Source organism: Hemicordylus capensis, chromosome 4 (genome assembly GCF_027244095.1).
Source record: "Hemicordylus capensis ecotype Gifberg chromosome 4, rHemCap1.1.pri, whole genome shotgun sequence".
Taxonomy (NCBI): domain Eukaryota; kingdom Metazoa; phylum Chordata; class Lepidosauria; order Squamata; family Cordylidae; genus Hemicordylus; species Hemicordylus capensis.
Genome location: NC_069660.1, coordinates 283,952,358 through 283,967,680, shown reverse-complemented (window position 1 = coordinate 283,967,680; position 15,323 = coordinate 283,952,358). Strand labels below are relative to the sequence as shown.

The 15,323-nt window shown below is 51.1% G+C and overlaps 1 protein-coding gene across 1 annotated transcript in view; it reads left to right on the top strand.

The window, feature by feature from the left end:
• Nucleotides 1–547: 547 nt before the first annotated feature.
• Nucleotides 548–15,323, top strand: part of GDF6 (growth differentiation factor 6) — a 28,174-nt gene continuing 13,398 nt past the window's right edge. The window contains exon 1 of the mRNA XM_053250760.1: nucleotides 548–984. Coding sequence (XP_053106735.1) covers nucleotides 630–984 — 355 coding nt within the window. The 5' untranslated portion in view covers nucleotides 548–629. The remainder of the gene's footprint in view (nucleotides 985–15,323) is intronic.

Genomic DNA, 15,323 nt, shown 5'->3' with positions numbered 1-15,323 from the left:
TCCCCTTTCCCCCCACTTGCCCCTCCCTTTTCTGTTTCAGAAATCTAATGTATAGGACACAGCCCGCCCACCCATAAATGCACTTTGCCCCTTCTATACCTCCCCGACCCCGCTCAATTGTTTCTCTCTGTTGCCTCCAGGGGGCTTGCCCCTTGTCCCGCAAGGTTCCTCGTTGTTTCTGATTAGAAGCGGGTGGCCGTGGCACTCTGTACATACCCTGAAGAACTCTTTGTTTACGAACGGCTGTCTCCGGGTTGCACCCTGCGAGCTACACCGGACTGCGTTCCTTGTCCTTCCTGACTGGGAGCGGGTGGGGGAGAGGGCGAGGCACTCTGCACATGTTCTGAGGGGGACTGTCTCTATCTACGAGCAGCTGCCTACGCCTCAGTGTTGCGGCTTCTCTGCCAGCTGCCCGCGGTCCCCGGCGGCTCCAGGGCGGGGGGCGTGGTCTGCGGCGAAGGGGCGTGCCGGCGGGGGCGGGGCGTGCCCCGGGCAGGCTCTGGCCTCTCGCTCTCTGGGCGCCGCGCTTCAGACGAGCAGAGGGAGCCGGGCTGGGCTGGTGCTGCTGGCCGTGGGCGCCGAGCGAAGCGGGGCCGCGCTTTGCTCCGGGGCAGCAGTGCTCGCTCGCTATGAATGCGGCCCGGGCCCTGCTCTCCGCCGTGTTCCTCGCCTGCTTCTTCTGGGGGGAACTGCCGTGTTGCCAGCAGGCTCCCATCCCCGCCGCCGCCGCCGCCGTGGTCTCGCCCTCTGTCAGGGAGCCGCCCAAGGGCATGCGGAGCCGCCGGGAGGGCAAATCGCCTCGATCGCCCAGAGACGCCCGGAAGGGGGGGTCCTTGGGCGCCCAGCCGCGCGTGGAGCCCCACGAGTACATGCTCTCCCTCTACCGGACCTACTCCATCGCCGAGAAACTGGGCATCAACGCCAGCTTCTTCCAGTCCTCCAAAGCCGCCAACACCATCACCAGCTTCGTGGACCGAGGGCGAGGTAAGCGCTCCAGCGCAGCGGCCGAGCGCCTGCTTCGTCTCCCCGCGCCTCCCGCCCGCCTTGAGCGAGACCTCCGTTCTCCTCCCATCCCCAAAAATCTGGTCCACCCTGAGGGGGGCAGGGGTGTCCTTAGTCGAGCTTCTGCCCCAGGCAGTCCCTCTGCTCTCTTGCTCCAACCCCACTGACACGCACCTTCTCCCAAGAAAGCACAGATGATCCCTCACCCGATTTGCTAAAACTGGCTTTCCCCCACTCCAGCAGGACTCCCAAATCCCTTTTTGTATCCATTTTCGCCAGCATCCTCCAGAGACCAGTCAGGAAAGGGGATTCTGCGGCTGCAATCCCTCCCAGGCATACTTACTGGGAATAAGCATGTCCCACCAGGCTCCGCCGCGCGGGGCTTTCTACTGAGTAAAAGCACATCGAGCGGGGGTTGGGGTGGCTCTCTGGGTACAATCCGGTGCGAACGTATTTCAGAGTGAGCCCCACGGAACTCCGTGGGATTCACTGCTGGGTAAACGCGCGGAGGAGGTTGGGGACTGTGGCTCCGACTAAAAACGATGCAGGTTCCTAATCTCCCTCCGGGTGAGTAATCCCAAAATTAACTTCGAAAATGCACTAAAATATAAACCATCAGGGCTTAGACTCTTCTCAGTTCAACCCCCCAATCTTTTCTCCTTCTCTCCCCCCCCCCCCAACTCCTCTTCCCACTCGGGCTTGAAAGCAAATCTGCAAACTTCAACCCGACCAAGACTAAGGGGGCTCCTCTAGTTTGCCAGAAGGTTTCTTTCCATCAGCGTTAGCGGCACATTCTCCCGGTTTTCTGGGCGAGGGCGACCTCCTCGGGAGCCCTTCTGGTGGTATTCCAGGTCCCGTGGATTAAAGAGGGACTGACTTCGGAGTGAACCCGGGGTCGGAGTATAACGGTTCGCGGCTTGTTTGTGGGAATCCACATCCGGCTCCTCGAGGGGAAAGCTCGGGTTCGCTTTTGTCTTCCCTCCCTCGGCCCGATCCGCTTGAAACAAGCCCGGCATACGGAGGGGGATTCTTCCTTTCAGCCAACCTTCAAGTGCACTTTGCAGGGGTGATATAGCGCTTGCTCCGTTTTCACTGCAAGGTGAAATCGGTCTCTGCCGACCTCAAGTCTTTAATTCGAATCATTGGCTACTGTAGACATTCGATTGGGGAAAGTACGCGGGTAGTAGAAGAACTCATGGTGACTCCTACAGAATACATTGTATTGCATTTAACAGGGCTTCTTCTCAGATGTGTTGGATGGCACCTTTAGTGGGCTTTTTAAACCCCTAGCTTTGTCTCTTTCTCACGGAAACCAGCCGTTCCCCGCCGGCCCCTGCTCTGCCTCAAACGGAGCCATAACTAGGGTAGGATTCACACGGCCAACCTGAATCTCGGGGCCGCTTTTCCCCGCCCCTGCCCTCGCCCCCTTGTAGCTGCCCCTCTTCGTCAATTGTGAGCTCTTTGGGAGGGAATTGAGGGGGGTGGGGTTGTCTCTGAAATCTCTCAGGGCGCTTTGGGGATCCCGCTCTGGATTGCTTGGGTAGACAGGCCATTAATGACCTGCTAATTAATTGACCCTCTCCATACGGGCTGGAAACCCGGCTATTTACACTGTTCTCCCTCTAGATCACTTTCCCACGGCTGCCCTCCTCCTACCTGCCCAGGGCTGTCTGCCTCCTTTCGCAGTGCCTGCTGCTGCAGAACCGCCTGCCGTCCCACCTGGGACCGTGTGGGGTTCATGAGCTGTTGAAAGGCTGGACGCGGAGATGGGGGCATAAAAAACCCCGGGTAGGCGGTTGGTTTTCAGAGCAATACATCCAATCCTTTCGGAAAGACTCACGAAGGTCTTTTGTCGCTCGGTTGGACGGTTCGAAAAGTCTCCGTCTAAAGGAGGGGCCGCCCGGGGGACGGCGGAGATGGGGGTGCAAGAAAAACCCTCATTAAAAAAGAGACCCCACTTCTTCCCTCACGATGAAGCACCGATATTTCCCGGTCACTGCTACCCACTTCCACGGTGCTCGTGTGTGTACACTACATTGCGGCCTTTATTCCGGGGTAAAGTATCTGTTACCCCTGCAGTGGCCGCTTATCCCCGTCCTATCTTCGAGGTAAGCTGCAGCAACCGAGTAGTTTTTTCCTCCCACCTTGTCTCTAGTAAGTTGCCCCCTCTCTAGGCTTAAATAAATGTTTGTCTTGATACTGCGAAAGGAACAGTAAGGTGTTCACAAGACGGCTAGCTGGCAATGCTATTCACTTGCCTTTCGCTGCATTAATCACACACACACACACACACACACACACACGGCCAATTCCTCCCCCCCCCCCCATCCACTGGAAAGGGGAAGGAAGGGGAACATTCTCTTTTCTGTTTTTCTAGGAAGAGTTGGACGCCCGTGTGTGTCCCTAATCTCCCCCCACGCCACACATCTTTACTAGTCATTAGTGCTGCTGGTGCATTAACTGGGCATCTTTACAACTTTCCGCGGACAGTTGTTTGAGATGCTAGCCTTGACTGGTGGGAGACCTGAATGAAGTGAGATGAAGTCTTTCTCGATCTCTAGATGGGATACCTTTGTTAAAGGGGTGGACGAAAAATTCAGCAACACCCCCCCACCCCAACCAAGTAAATTCCCCACCACCTCCTCAAGGAGAGAACGGGTCTCCCTCTGTTGTTCTGTGTGTAAGTGGCCTGTTTGGCCTGGAAACACTTCCAGCCTGAAATGAAGAGGAAGAGACGAGAAGAACATCTTGTAGGAGCGATATCTGGGGAATAAGTATAGGTCTAAACCGAGAGCTTGCCTTGGAGTCTTAACTTCTGGGAGAGACTAGTTGGAAGGGAGGCATAGAGCAAACAGGGCCATCTGAGACCAGAAACCCTGGTTTGCTGAAGCCTCCCCCCCCCTACTGATTTTGATTTGATGTGTCACAGGCTGTGACCTCGTGCTGGACCTTCTGAGGGTTGCTTAGCATCAGGCCCCTGATTGGAGTATTTCAACTCAGTGATCTAATTGAGTGTTCATGTCATAACATATCAAAGATTGTCTAGTCTCCCATAATGAAGGGGGACCAGCCAATAGCACGTCGCCAGAGAGAACTTCAAGAGAACTTCCGTTCCTCTGAAATGCCAGGGCCTTTCTTTAGTCTCACCACCACCACCAAAGTAATAAAAATTAAATTAAAAAAAATTACAGCCCACCTCCCTGCGGTCGCCTTCCCCTGTTAATTGGCGAGGTGGGCTTGTGCTGTAGTAGCTCAGAAAGGTTTCTATCCATTTATTTGTAGACAACATAAATCTTGTCTAGAGATTTTCATTTGGCTCTGCCTTGTACATTTCAGGTAAGCAGAAAGAAGGCTGGGGACGAGACTGGATTTATACTTCTTCCTTTTTGAAAATCGGAAATGTCCCTGGTCTTTTCTCTCCCACTGAGACTTCTTTGGAGGTGGATTGTCTCTGTTCTCCTCCCTCCTTTATTTATTTATTTATTTATTTATTCTATTTCTATACCGCCCTTCCAAAAATGGCTCAGAGAGGTTTGCACAGAGAAATAATAAATAAATAAGATGGATCCCTGTCCCCAAAGGGCTCGCAATCTAAAAAGAAATATAAGATAGACAGCAGCAACAGTCACTGGAGGTACCGCGCTGGGGGTGGGTAGGGCCAGTTACTCTCCCCCTGCTAAATAAACAGAATCACCAGTTAAAAGATGCCTCTTTGCCAAGTTAGCAGGTCCTTTCTCTCCCCCCCACCCCACTTTTGGGGAAAGGATTTGGTGGTACTAAATGGAGCTGCAGCATTCCTCTTGCTGTTGAATAAGCTAGATTGGAAGAGAAGAAATCCTTTTTCCTCCCCGCCACCACGCACCAACCAATGCAGTGAATAAGGTCATGAAAATCAGGTCAAGAAGGAAGATACAGACACCGCACCACGCCCAAACACCATCATTTCACAGCAATAAGTTCAGAAGAAGAGTTCAGAAGGAGACTAATTTGGACGGCGTTTTTAAATGGCAAAGGGGACATTTCTTTGAAATCAGTGGGGCTAGATTAGTTTCCACAACGCATGAGCATTTAGAAAGAGGGATTATAAACCTTTTTTTAACACACCCACACAGCCACTGAAGTAGCTAGTTTCTTCTCTTGAGCAGAGATTTTCCAGTAGAATTCATTAACCAGAAAAAGCTCTTATCTCGTTTTTTAAATTTTAATATTTTTTTTAGGAGTTCAGAAAGAGGTTTATGTGTATGTGTTGGGCTGGGGGAAATAGTTAGCATTACCTCTGCCACTTACCATACGCCCCCCCCCCGCCCCAGCTCACCCCTCCCAGTTACGGTCGCAAGATCAGACAGCCTGAGACAGGACCTCGGTGAATGTAGGAAAATTACTGTTGGCACATGAAGTAACTCATTAAAACGCAGATGGTGCTCGACTCGCTGGCCCCAGCCTCTCTCTTTTCCACCCCACTCCCTCCCTCCGCCCCACCCCCCAAGCATCGAAGCTCAGTCTACAGTAAAGCAGGACAATTAAGAACTGCAAGAACTCGCCAGATTAAAGCGCGAGCGGGGAAAGGCAGAACTTGATAAACTGTATTTATAAATATATAAATAAAAATTTCAAAAAAAAAAAAATTAAAAGAGCGCCTTTAAAAAGAAAAGTTTCTTCTGGCCCTAAACACTCAGCCAGACCCGTTGAATTCAATGGGAGACTGTAAGGAAGCCAGTTCAGGAAGGGGCTGGGGTGATAAATACAATAAAAGCCAGCCCCACGGACGGACCATTGCTGGATGGACAGCCCTGATCCCGAGCTCCGAGGAAGGTAAAAAAAGGTAAGACTGGTTTGGCGTCGCATTCGTGGCAGTCGCGAAGTCCAAGAATGCGGCTTGTGAACCAGGCCTCCCTAGGGATTCGTTACAAGGAGAGAGAAATAAACACAGGCTTCGAAACGACGCCCCACCACCACCATCAAAACAGCCCCCACCTTAGTAGTATTGTAGAACATGCCGCTGAAGTCCGCGTGTCTGATGCGCCATCCTCAAGGCTCGGGTGAAAGAAGAAAGTAACACACAGAGCAACCCCCTGCATATTTACTGGGAAGTAAGTCCCTGCGTTTTAGGTGGGGATTACTCCCAGGGAAGTGTGCGTAGGATATTGCAGCCCACCGTGCTTTCAATCGAGCTTTCTCCCAAGAACTGTGCTTTTGTGATCGTAGTCTCTGATGTGTTCCTCTGCAGTACAAAGTGAGCATTTTGACTTGAGGCTCATTAGTTCTGTTGGGCTTCCTAACGACGTTGCAGCCTTATATTGCAAGCCTAAATCGTTTGATTGCTGTAGGGGCGTATGTTTTGATGCTAATCCGCCTTGGATGAGAATCTGACTGGTTTCCGCATAATAGAAACCTAGGAGTCCCTTCTGCCAGCCACAACTATGTTAGGATCGGGATTATGGTCTCCATGCGATAATAAATCCTAAAAATTCGCGAATTTTTCAGCACAGTTTCCAGGAATAGGTGCTGAGGAACACTGCGGAAAGAGCGTTTTCACACATGACACGAACAAAATTGGTCTTCTGAGGCTTCCCCCCCACCGTTTCAGCCACTTGCATCTCTGTGAATAAGAAATGCAAAGTAGAAGAGAAATGCGCTGTGTCTGCACGCCGTTCACACGTGAAACCATAAGGTGCGCTGCAGTCAGAAAGCAGATGGTGTAGATTTCACACTGGCGTGTTGTACAGTTAAGGAATAGCAAATTGGTGGCCTCGCCCTATGCAAGTGTATTGGGAAGTGAAAGTCCCGCGGTGCTGAATTTCCTCCGGGGAGAAGGGTGCGTGAAATTCCAGGGTCACGTGTGAAAAGGATCGCCTTGCTTGGTTTTCCGTTCGCTTGGGGATTTAAGCCGAAGCCCTGAGAAACTTCGGGCGTGAAGTCGCTGTTTGCGGTGACCTTTGTCCAAAACGGTTGCTGGTTTTTCTGCAGCAGAAACGCGGGTGCGAGTGGGGGGGGGGCAGGCAAGCCGTTTTTAAGCACGTGCATCTTCCTCCCTTTCCCCCTTGTTTTGATCGACTTGATGATGTGCTTTCTGAGAGTCTCGGGTTTGTTTGTGGGTGGGAGGATATTCCCATGGGAGGGGGCTCCCGTTGCAAAAGATGGCCGGGCCGGCCTGTCTGTTGCGGCTGAGGAATGCGGGTCCCTCTTGGATGCGACTCCGCGGGTGGGTTCCGGGGTGGATCCGCACAGCTCCGGCGGCTGCTCCTTCAGCGGAGCCCAGTCCGGGCAGCGCCTTCACCCGGGCCGTGTTGTGGTTGGCGAAAGGCGGATGAAATCCAAGCAGGGAAGTATTTTAATGGGCAAGGAGGGAATTCCCCGCTCTTAATTATTTGGTGACCCTTGTATTCGATTTGTTTGAGCCCCTTATAAAAGCACTAATGCAGACCAGACGGCCCGAGCCAGGGGAGGCAACGCGGCAGAAGGTTCCCATCTGCGCTTCGCTGCCCTCCGAAGGGGTAGAAGAAGCGGACAGAGGGAGGAGGAAGCTCGGGCGCCCCCTCTGCCCAGGACTTGGGGGCATGGGAAGGGGGCGTCTTGGCCTGTCCTGGGCGCACCAGAAGTCTGGGATTGGTGTGTGCCTCGATCCCATTCGTGTCTGCTGTGAAGCAAGTCGCACTGTGCTCGATGGGGCGGACTCCCCCCAAAGTGTCAATAAGACTGCAGTGTAGCGTAGTCTACAAGCGCTTTCTTGCTGCTTCTTGTATAGAGGGAGGCTGCAGTGTTGGGCTCGCTTTCCTAGGAGCAATCCACTCCCCACTGAACAGTCCCCGAAGCTCGCTTCTAAGTCGGCATGCGCAGGACTGCACGGCAAGTCCGATGCGACTCAATGGGACTTGCCCTGTGAGTACCGGTAAATATCCTTCGGATCGAGCTGCACGCAACTTTATGTGGGAGAGCTAAGTCTGGAGTGTGGGTATTTCTTTCCAGGTAATGGGTTTCAGGATTTGGTCCCAGGAAACCAGTTAGATAGGGGCACTCACACTGGGGCCCCTGATGAGGTTGGGATTCCAGCTTCCACCATCCCCAGACACACTGTGGGTGGGAAGATTGGAGCTGTAGCAATAGCACTTACATTTATATACCGCTCTATAGCCAGAGCTCTCTAAGTGGTTTACAATGATTTAGCATATTGCCCCCAACATTCTGGGTACTCATTTTACCAACCTCGGAAGGATGGAAGGCTGAGTCAACCTTGAGCCAGGATGATAGGATTGTAGTCCATTGTAGTCCCTCTAACGGGGATTCCCAGGTGTTGACTACAACTCCCAGAATCCCCAGCTGCCATGACTTTTGCTTGGGGATTCTGGGAGTTGTAGTCAACAACATCTGGGAATCCCTGTTAGTGGGAGCACGGCTGGGGATCCAAATGTGATAGCCCCTGGGTTGGGGTTTTCATCCAAGGAAACTGATTTTGGATCCAGGATTTTTCTCCCTCTAGTACAAGTGAGGGTTAGTTCAGGAGTCACGTTGGATTACTCCAATGCAAGCAACTTGTAGATCTTACTCAGAGCCAAACTGTCACGACATAATCGCACGATCACGTGACTCATGTTTGTTTTTTGTTTTTAAACTAACTTGGATTGGAGCATGCTCTGGTCGTCTAAATCCTCCACCTCAAGCCCTAATTCTTACCTTATTATCGCGTACAGATTTTGAAGCTGGACTGGAGCGGGCGGGGCTGGTCCCAGGTGGAGGTAGGAGGCGGAGAAGAGATGAGAGCAGCATGTAACCAGTTAAGTTAACAGAGATTTGATGGGGAGGGGCTGTCTGGGTCGTGGTCTGGGAAGTCCTGTCCCAGGGGAGGTCTTTGAGGACTTTGTCGATTTGGTGGAGTTTGGGCTTCCGCCTCGTTTTTTTCTGGCATCGCGAGGTAAGCAGGCAAAATGCCAGTATTCCCAGCGCCATCATCCTCCCGGCCTGGGTGCGATGAGTAAGCTTAAATGGATACTGTGCACAGTCGGATGGTCTTATGCAGGGCTTGATGATCCCATGTCCAGAGGGACTTCCTCGGCCCAACTAAGCATGCGGGAGCGAGGCTTCCATGCCTGAGGCTGCCATTCTATGCATGCTTAGGCAGTGATCCCCATGGAAATCCTCGGGTCTTACCTTTGAAGAGTCTACTATAAATAGCTTAAGAGTCCTTGTAGTGCATGGCTGGTGGCTTTTTCTCTGCTGTTTTTGAAACAGAGTCCCAGCAGCAACTGCCCGGATTCTGCGCAGAGGGAAGGAGCTCTTTGGGCTGGAATTGTCGTCTGAATGGGGTTATCCTCGTGAGTAACCTGTGTTACCCTCTGTATAGTGGCCTATATGGACTGTCCCCGTTTAATTCTGGCAACATCTGCCTGTGGAGAAAGCTATAAGGAGAAGGGCTGATGATGGGCCCAGAGTGGGTGGTCTAGCACCGGGGTTCCCAACCTGTGGTACTCCAGATGTTGCTGAACTACAACTCCCATCATCCCCAGTCACAATCAACTGTAGCTGCGGGTGATGGGAGCTGTAGTCCAGCAACTTCTGGAGTATCACCGGTTGGGAACCCCTGGTCTAGTGGGCTTCATTTCAACTTCCGTCTCTGTGATCCAAAGACCCATCTACCCACTACACCTAACTGGCTTTGAAAAGATGTGTTGCCTGGAGTTAATTATAAATTTCTACGATACGTTTGGTTTAAAAGAGTATTCACACCATCTTTCCTCGGAACAGCCTGCATCCTTCCTCACAACAACAAAGATTTATATACCGCTTTAAACAAAAGTTTCCAAAGCAGTTTACGCAGATAAATTAAATTAAATGAAACCCTCTCCCCAAAGGCCTCACAATCTAAAAAGAAACATGTTAAATGCCAGCAGAAGTCCCTGGAGGTACTGTGTGTGCTAGGGATGGATAGGGCCAATTACTTTGCACCAGCTAAATAAAGCTTGTTAAAAGGTGCCTCTTTGCCCAGTTGGCCGTCTCTCCCATTCTATGAGCTAGGTTGAGATACAAGCCATGTGCACGACATAGTAGTAGTAGATCGCCTATCCATGGTGAGAAAACGTAGGTAGAGAGGGGAGACCTACAGTGCCTTTCCTTGAAAGCCTGTAGGGAGTATATTCGGCTGTAGCTGGGAGTTCTGCTTTTCCAGGTGGTATGGAGAGAACCCTACCCGAGTATAGTTTTACCCGTATCCTCTCCATTCAGACGTGCAACTGCCTGGTTGACACAACGTGCGAAAATCGAGGGCAGCAGTTTCTTCAGGGCGACTCGGTTTCAGGGCAGAGGCCGCCCCCATTTTTAAAGCCTTGCGTGGCTCAGGAAGGACAGCAGGGATCTGTTTTCTTGCGTCTTAAAGAAGGATTTCTTCCCCAGGCTTTTCACCGCCTGGTGGAGCGAACGAAAGCTGCTGGAAACGAAATGCAGATAATTTCTCTGTGCAAAATTTCAATCCTGTAGATGTTTATGCAGAAGGCAGGCCCGAGCCTCGCCCCTAATGGAGTTTGCCGAGGTTGCGGTCTTGGCCTTATCTTTTCTGGGGAAACCAACGCTCCTGCCTTCAGACCAGGCTGCTGGAGAGCGACTCCTGCCCGCTTCCCTCGCAGCCCAAGGCCTTTAACCATCCAAAGCCAAGTTTCCATTTTACGGCTGTTTGTATTTCGGAGCCCAACACTGTAGGCTACTTTAACAGGAGCTCTATTTAAACATCATTTAAAAACCCGTCACCACTACTATTTAGTTTTGCTATCGTGAATATGAGTGGTTTGGGGTGGGGGGGGGAACGATTGGGATGGAGGTGGAGAGGAGTTAAGTAACATGAGGGAGGACTAAAATACTTAGAATAGGTATTGAAAATACCTACCCCTACTGAAAATAATGGTCCACATTTGATCTGGAAAACAACCAGGGAGGAGGTCTCTGAATGATAATGATTTCAATGGGAATTCGGATTGAAACCTGAATAGCAGCTGCGATTTTATGCACAATCACTTGGAAGTAGGTCGCTTGCTTCCGTTTAAGCAAGCACGGGATCGAGCTGGAGGTCCAATCGCAACCTTCACTCGCTACTCCTTCAGTTTATCAGCATTATATCCTAGAAAACACTTGCTCTTACTTTCCTCAAGCGACTCTCAATAATAGTGAGATCCTGTTGGGAGAAAAACCTCTACACACAGCGGGAGAGGCACACAATTCTTCCGGTAAGCGCTAGGATTGCGCACTTACTGCGCATCTGCATTGCCCGCCTGATTTTATTTCCGGTTTCCTAATCCGAGTGTGCGGGCTCAAACTCAAGAAATTGAGAGAGTTCCACTGGGAACCCCGCTGTTTCTGACCCCACCCTCATTGCATCTCATTGGCTGGCAGCGTTTTAATTGCGCTATTTAACTGGAAGCTGCTATTTAAGGAATTGGAAAGGAAAAGTTGTGCAGCGACCACACCACAGAGCCCTATGGTGTTCTTGATAGAATGCAGGAGTGGTTTACCATTGCCTTCTCCCTCGCAGTATGAGATCATGCCTTTTCAGCACTTTCCTATATAGGTGTTTCCCGTATTCTGGGGAAACACACCAACAGCCTTCTTGTCTCTAGGCAGTTTGCTTCTCTGTTGAGCCATTAGAATTACAGCAGGCTATTTAACAGGCTGACCCAGATGAACTCACTAGACTCTGGATGGGGTGATAAAACTGGTTTGTGGGACTTTCCAGGAAGCTGGTTCGTTTCAGCTTTGACCAATAGTACCAGGGGCGTAGCAAGGTTGGAGGGGGCCCAGAGATAAGATTTTAAAATGGGCCCCTCGCTCATACACACACACAAACACACTTCACAATATATAGTGCACTCCACTCACATTCCCATTATGAATACGGTGAATATCTAGTTCACATTGAATCTAGTTTTTTTACTCTCTGCTCCTGCCGATCTCCAAGAGACTCAACATAGTTCATAGGGGGTGCAACATGGGTGGGTGGGGAGCCAGGTGATGTGCCTCTGGGGGGCCCCTTGAGGCAGTGGGGCCCCAAGACAACTGCCTCCCCTTGCCTAATGAATAGTACATTTAGGCAGTTGGCTGATGAGTCACCTTCAGTGGCGCAGCGGAGAAATGCTTAACTAACAAACAGAAAGTGGCTAGTTCGAATCCCTTGAACCTATTTCGGGTAGCAGCGATATAGGAAGATGCTGAAAGGCATCATCTCCCACTGTGTGGGAGGAGGCAATGGTAAACCCCTCCTGTATTCTACCAAAGACAACCACAGGTCTCTGTGGTCGCCAGGAGTCGAAATCGACTTGACAGCACACTTTACTTTACGGTGGGGAGGACTGCAAAAGGGGGATCTCTTCCATTATGCGATGCTAGCTAAGAGTGTGGTTAATGGGAAGCTACAGTCTCGTTTCCACTGCGGTGGCACGTCAGATTCTGGGCAACCAGCCAATTCCGCAGGGTTGGCCCTTGGAACTGCTGGAAATAGTTTCCCATTCATTTCTATGGAGTTGTCCCAGGGAGAAGAAAACAAGTTCCCGCCCCGGGTCATTTATCACCCGTATTAGCTCGAACCTTTCGCCTCTGCACATTAGGATTCCGATTAAGCTTCCGGGCTTCATATCTCAAGAAACGCTGCGCTCGGTTGCCTAGCTGCTGATTTTGAGCTGACTGAAAGGATGGAGAAGAGCCCTGAATGATTCTGAATAAGTAAACTCCACTTCTCTGCCCTTCTTCTCCTGATGTTTCCACCGCGAGAGAGGACAGCCAAAAAAACTGCCCAAATGCCCAGAATTTGGAGTTCATGAGAACCTGGCGGTGCGCTTCTCTTTGTTGAATGTGTTCAGCGATCGAAAGAAAAGAAATTTTTCGTAATCACGCTACGCATTATTACGCAGTTTCAGGGTGCTACCATTTCAAACCGTAGGTGCGGGCTTTGGATTTTTTACAAATGCTTTTGCATGTGTTTTTTAAGAAACAAAAAACAACAGACAACCCCCTCCACTTCCGCCATGGAGAAAACTAGCACTTTTTAAAGGGATACAGTTCTCTTCTGCCATTTTATTCTGCTCAGTATGGACAATGGCTCTGAGCTCGCCAATTTAAAACTTTCTGCCAGAGGCTCCTGGGCGGTGGGGGGGGGGGACGGTACCTCCTTTTCAGACCACTGGTTTTCAGTCATAAATCATGTAGGCTGCAACCCTACCTAGACTTGGAAGTAAGCCCCAGTGCAGAGTGGGCAACACATCTAGACTCGTTGGTCATGACTACTATGCACTATTGAAATCAATGAGACAAGTTACTTACTTGCGACTAACTCAAGCCTCATTACTTTCAATGGAACTTACTTAGTCTGGCGTCCGGGTCTGGCTGTTGTCCCGCGGAACTGACCTCCCTGGGTGAACTTTCCAAGTACTCGCTCTGCATTGCCCAGAAGCACAATTCCATTTGCTTAAGGAGAAAGAGGCTGCCCTGTGTGGAGATATGTTTTTACCTCCCCATAACAACTATTGCTTAGGATCGAGTTGTACACGCCAAAGCTTATTCCAAACTAACACATGGACTTCAAGTGAAGTGTGCCCTTCAGTCGGGGTGGACTCCTGGCGACCACAGAGCCTTGTGGTTGTCTTTGGTAGAATACAGGAGGAGTTTACCATTGCCATCTCCCGCGCAGTATGAGATGATGCCTTTCAGCATCTTCCTATAGCGCAGCTGCCCGACCTACTACTTAGAAAATGTATGGCTTAGTACCTGCTGAATACATTTAGTGTTTCCACAAAGAGTGGGTCTTCTAAGCGTGTTGAGAATGTGGGCAGTCGCCCCCTTCCCCAATCTCCCCCCCCCCATCTGAAATGGCGCTGAACTGTTGCATTTTGCGTTCAGCTGGGCGATCCTTCAATCTCGGCTCGCCCACGTGGTTTGAATCGGTGACTTTCCTTATAAACGGCCCCTGGGAGCCGAGCGTGGTTCGCCTATTTATTGGTTGCGATTTGGTCAGGAAGGGAATGGGGAGTGTCGTCCTCTTTCCACGCCCGCCCTTCCCCTCCCCGCTCTTTCCAAACACAGGGAGCGGCTAATAATTCTCCTGCAACGTTTCTTTCAAAATCCGGTCGGCTCGTGTCATAAAATCTCCCGGAGGGGAAATGCCACACAAGGCGAAAGGCCCGCCTGGCTCTCGATGGGGCTGCAGCCGTCTGCATAGCAGAATAAACGCCTCTCCCAGCAGCCCTAGAGCAGGACCTGTCAGGGTTGTTACTGTGCAGGCCGCGCGTGTTTCTCAGCCTGTCACCAGGAGGGCCTTGCTCGACTTTGGAGCGAAGCTCGACGGCGAATGAGCCGCCCTCCCTCCAGGAGCTGCGAGGCAGCCTGGAAACGACCAGGGAGAGCGCACAGATCTTCTGGAGAACGGAGCCTTGAGGACTAGGGACTTGTGGCATCCAAAGAAGGAAAGGGGACGGGGGATGGCTTGCCTTAAACCCAGCAATAAGACTAGAGACCATGCAGCACTCCAGAGTGTGTGTGTGGGCGGGGACGCGGGCGGCAAGCCCCGCAAACTAATGAAATTGATAAGATTAAAATACCCCACGCGTAAGGCGGGGGGAGGGGAGGAGCCTTCTTCAAAAGCAAAGGGGTCTTCGGGCCCCTGGCCAGAAATGTAGGGGCGAGGGGACCCAAGTCGGTGGGGATTACTGCGAAACTGACAGAACCTAAATAGCGGTAGCCTAATAGGTTTCCAAATTATTTAATTGCATAACTACTTCTGGAGCAATTGGGTAGAACAGTGCCTCCGGCTTTACTATCTCTCTCCGCCAATAGGTAATAAAGGCCTGGTCTACACAAGCAGCAGAACGAGGTGACAGTCTTCTTGAAGGCTGTGCTACTTCAACCCGGCAGGAGGGGATCAGGTTTTTTAAATGTTCACCCACACTCCCAGTCCCAGGCTAAAGAAAGTTAAGGGTGTGCGTGCTATTAGGACATTGGCGTCCCTGGGATAGAACTTTTCTTTCTGATGATCTAAGGTAGGAATTCCCAATCTCGAGCCCCCAGATATTGTTGGACAGTGGACTACAACTCCCATCATCCACAGCCACAATGGTAAACAACGGCTGAAGGCCATTGTGAATGGGGATGATGGGAGTTGTAGTCCAATATCTGGGAACCCTGATGTAAAGCATTTAGAGTAGCTTACCCAGAATTATTTCTTCAGGAAGTGTTTTCCTCAGAGAGGAGAGCTGGTCTTGTGGTAGCAAGCATGCCTTGTCCCCCTAGCTAAGCAGGGTCTGCCCTGGTTGCATATGAATGGGAGACTAGAAGTGTGAGCACTGTAAGATATT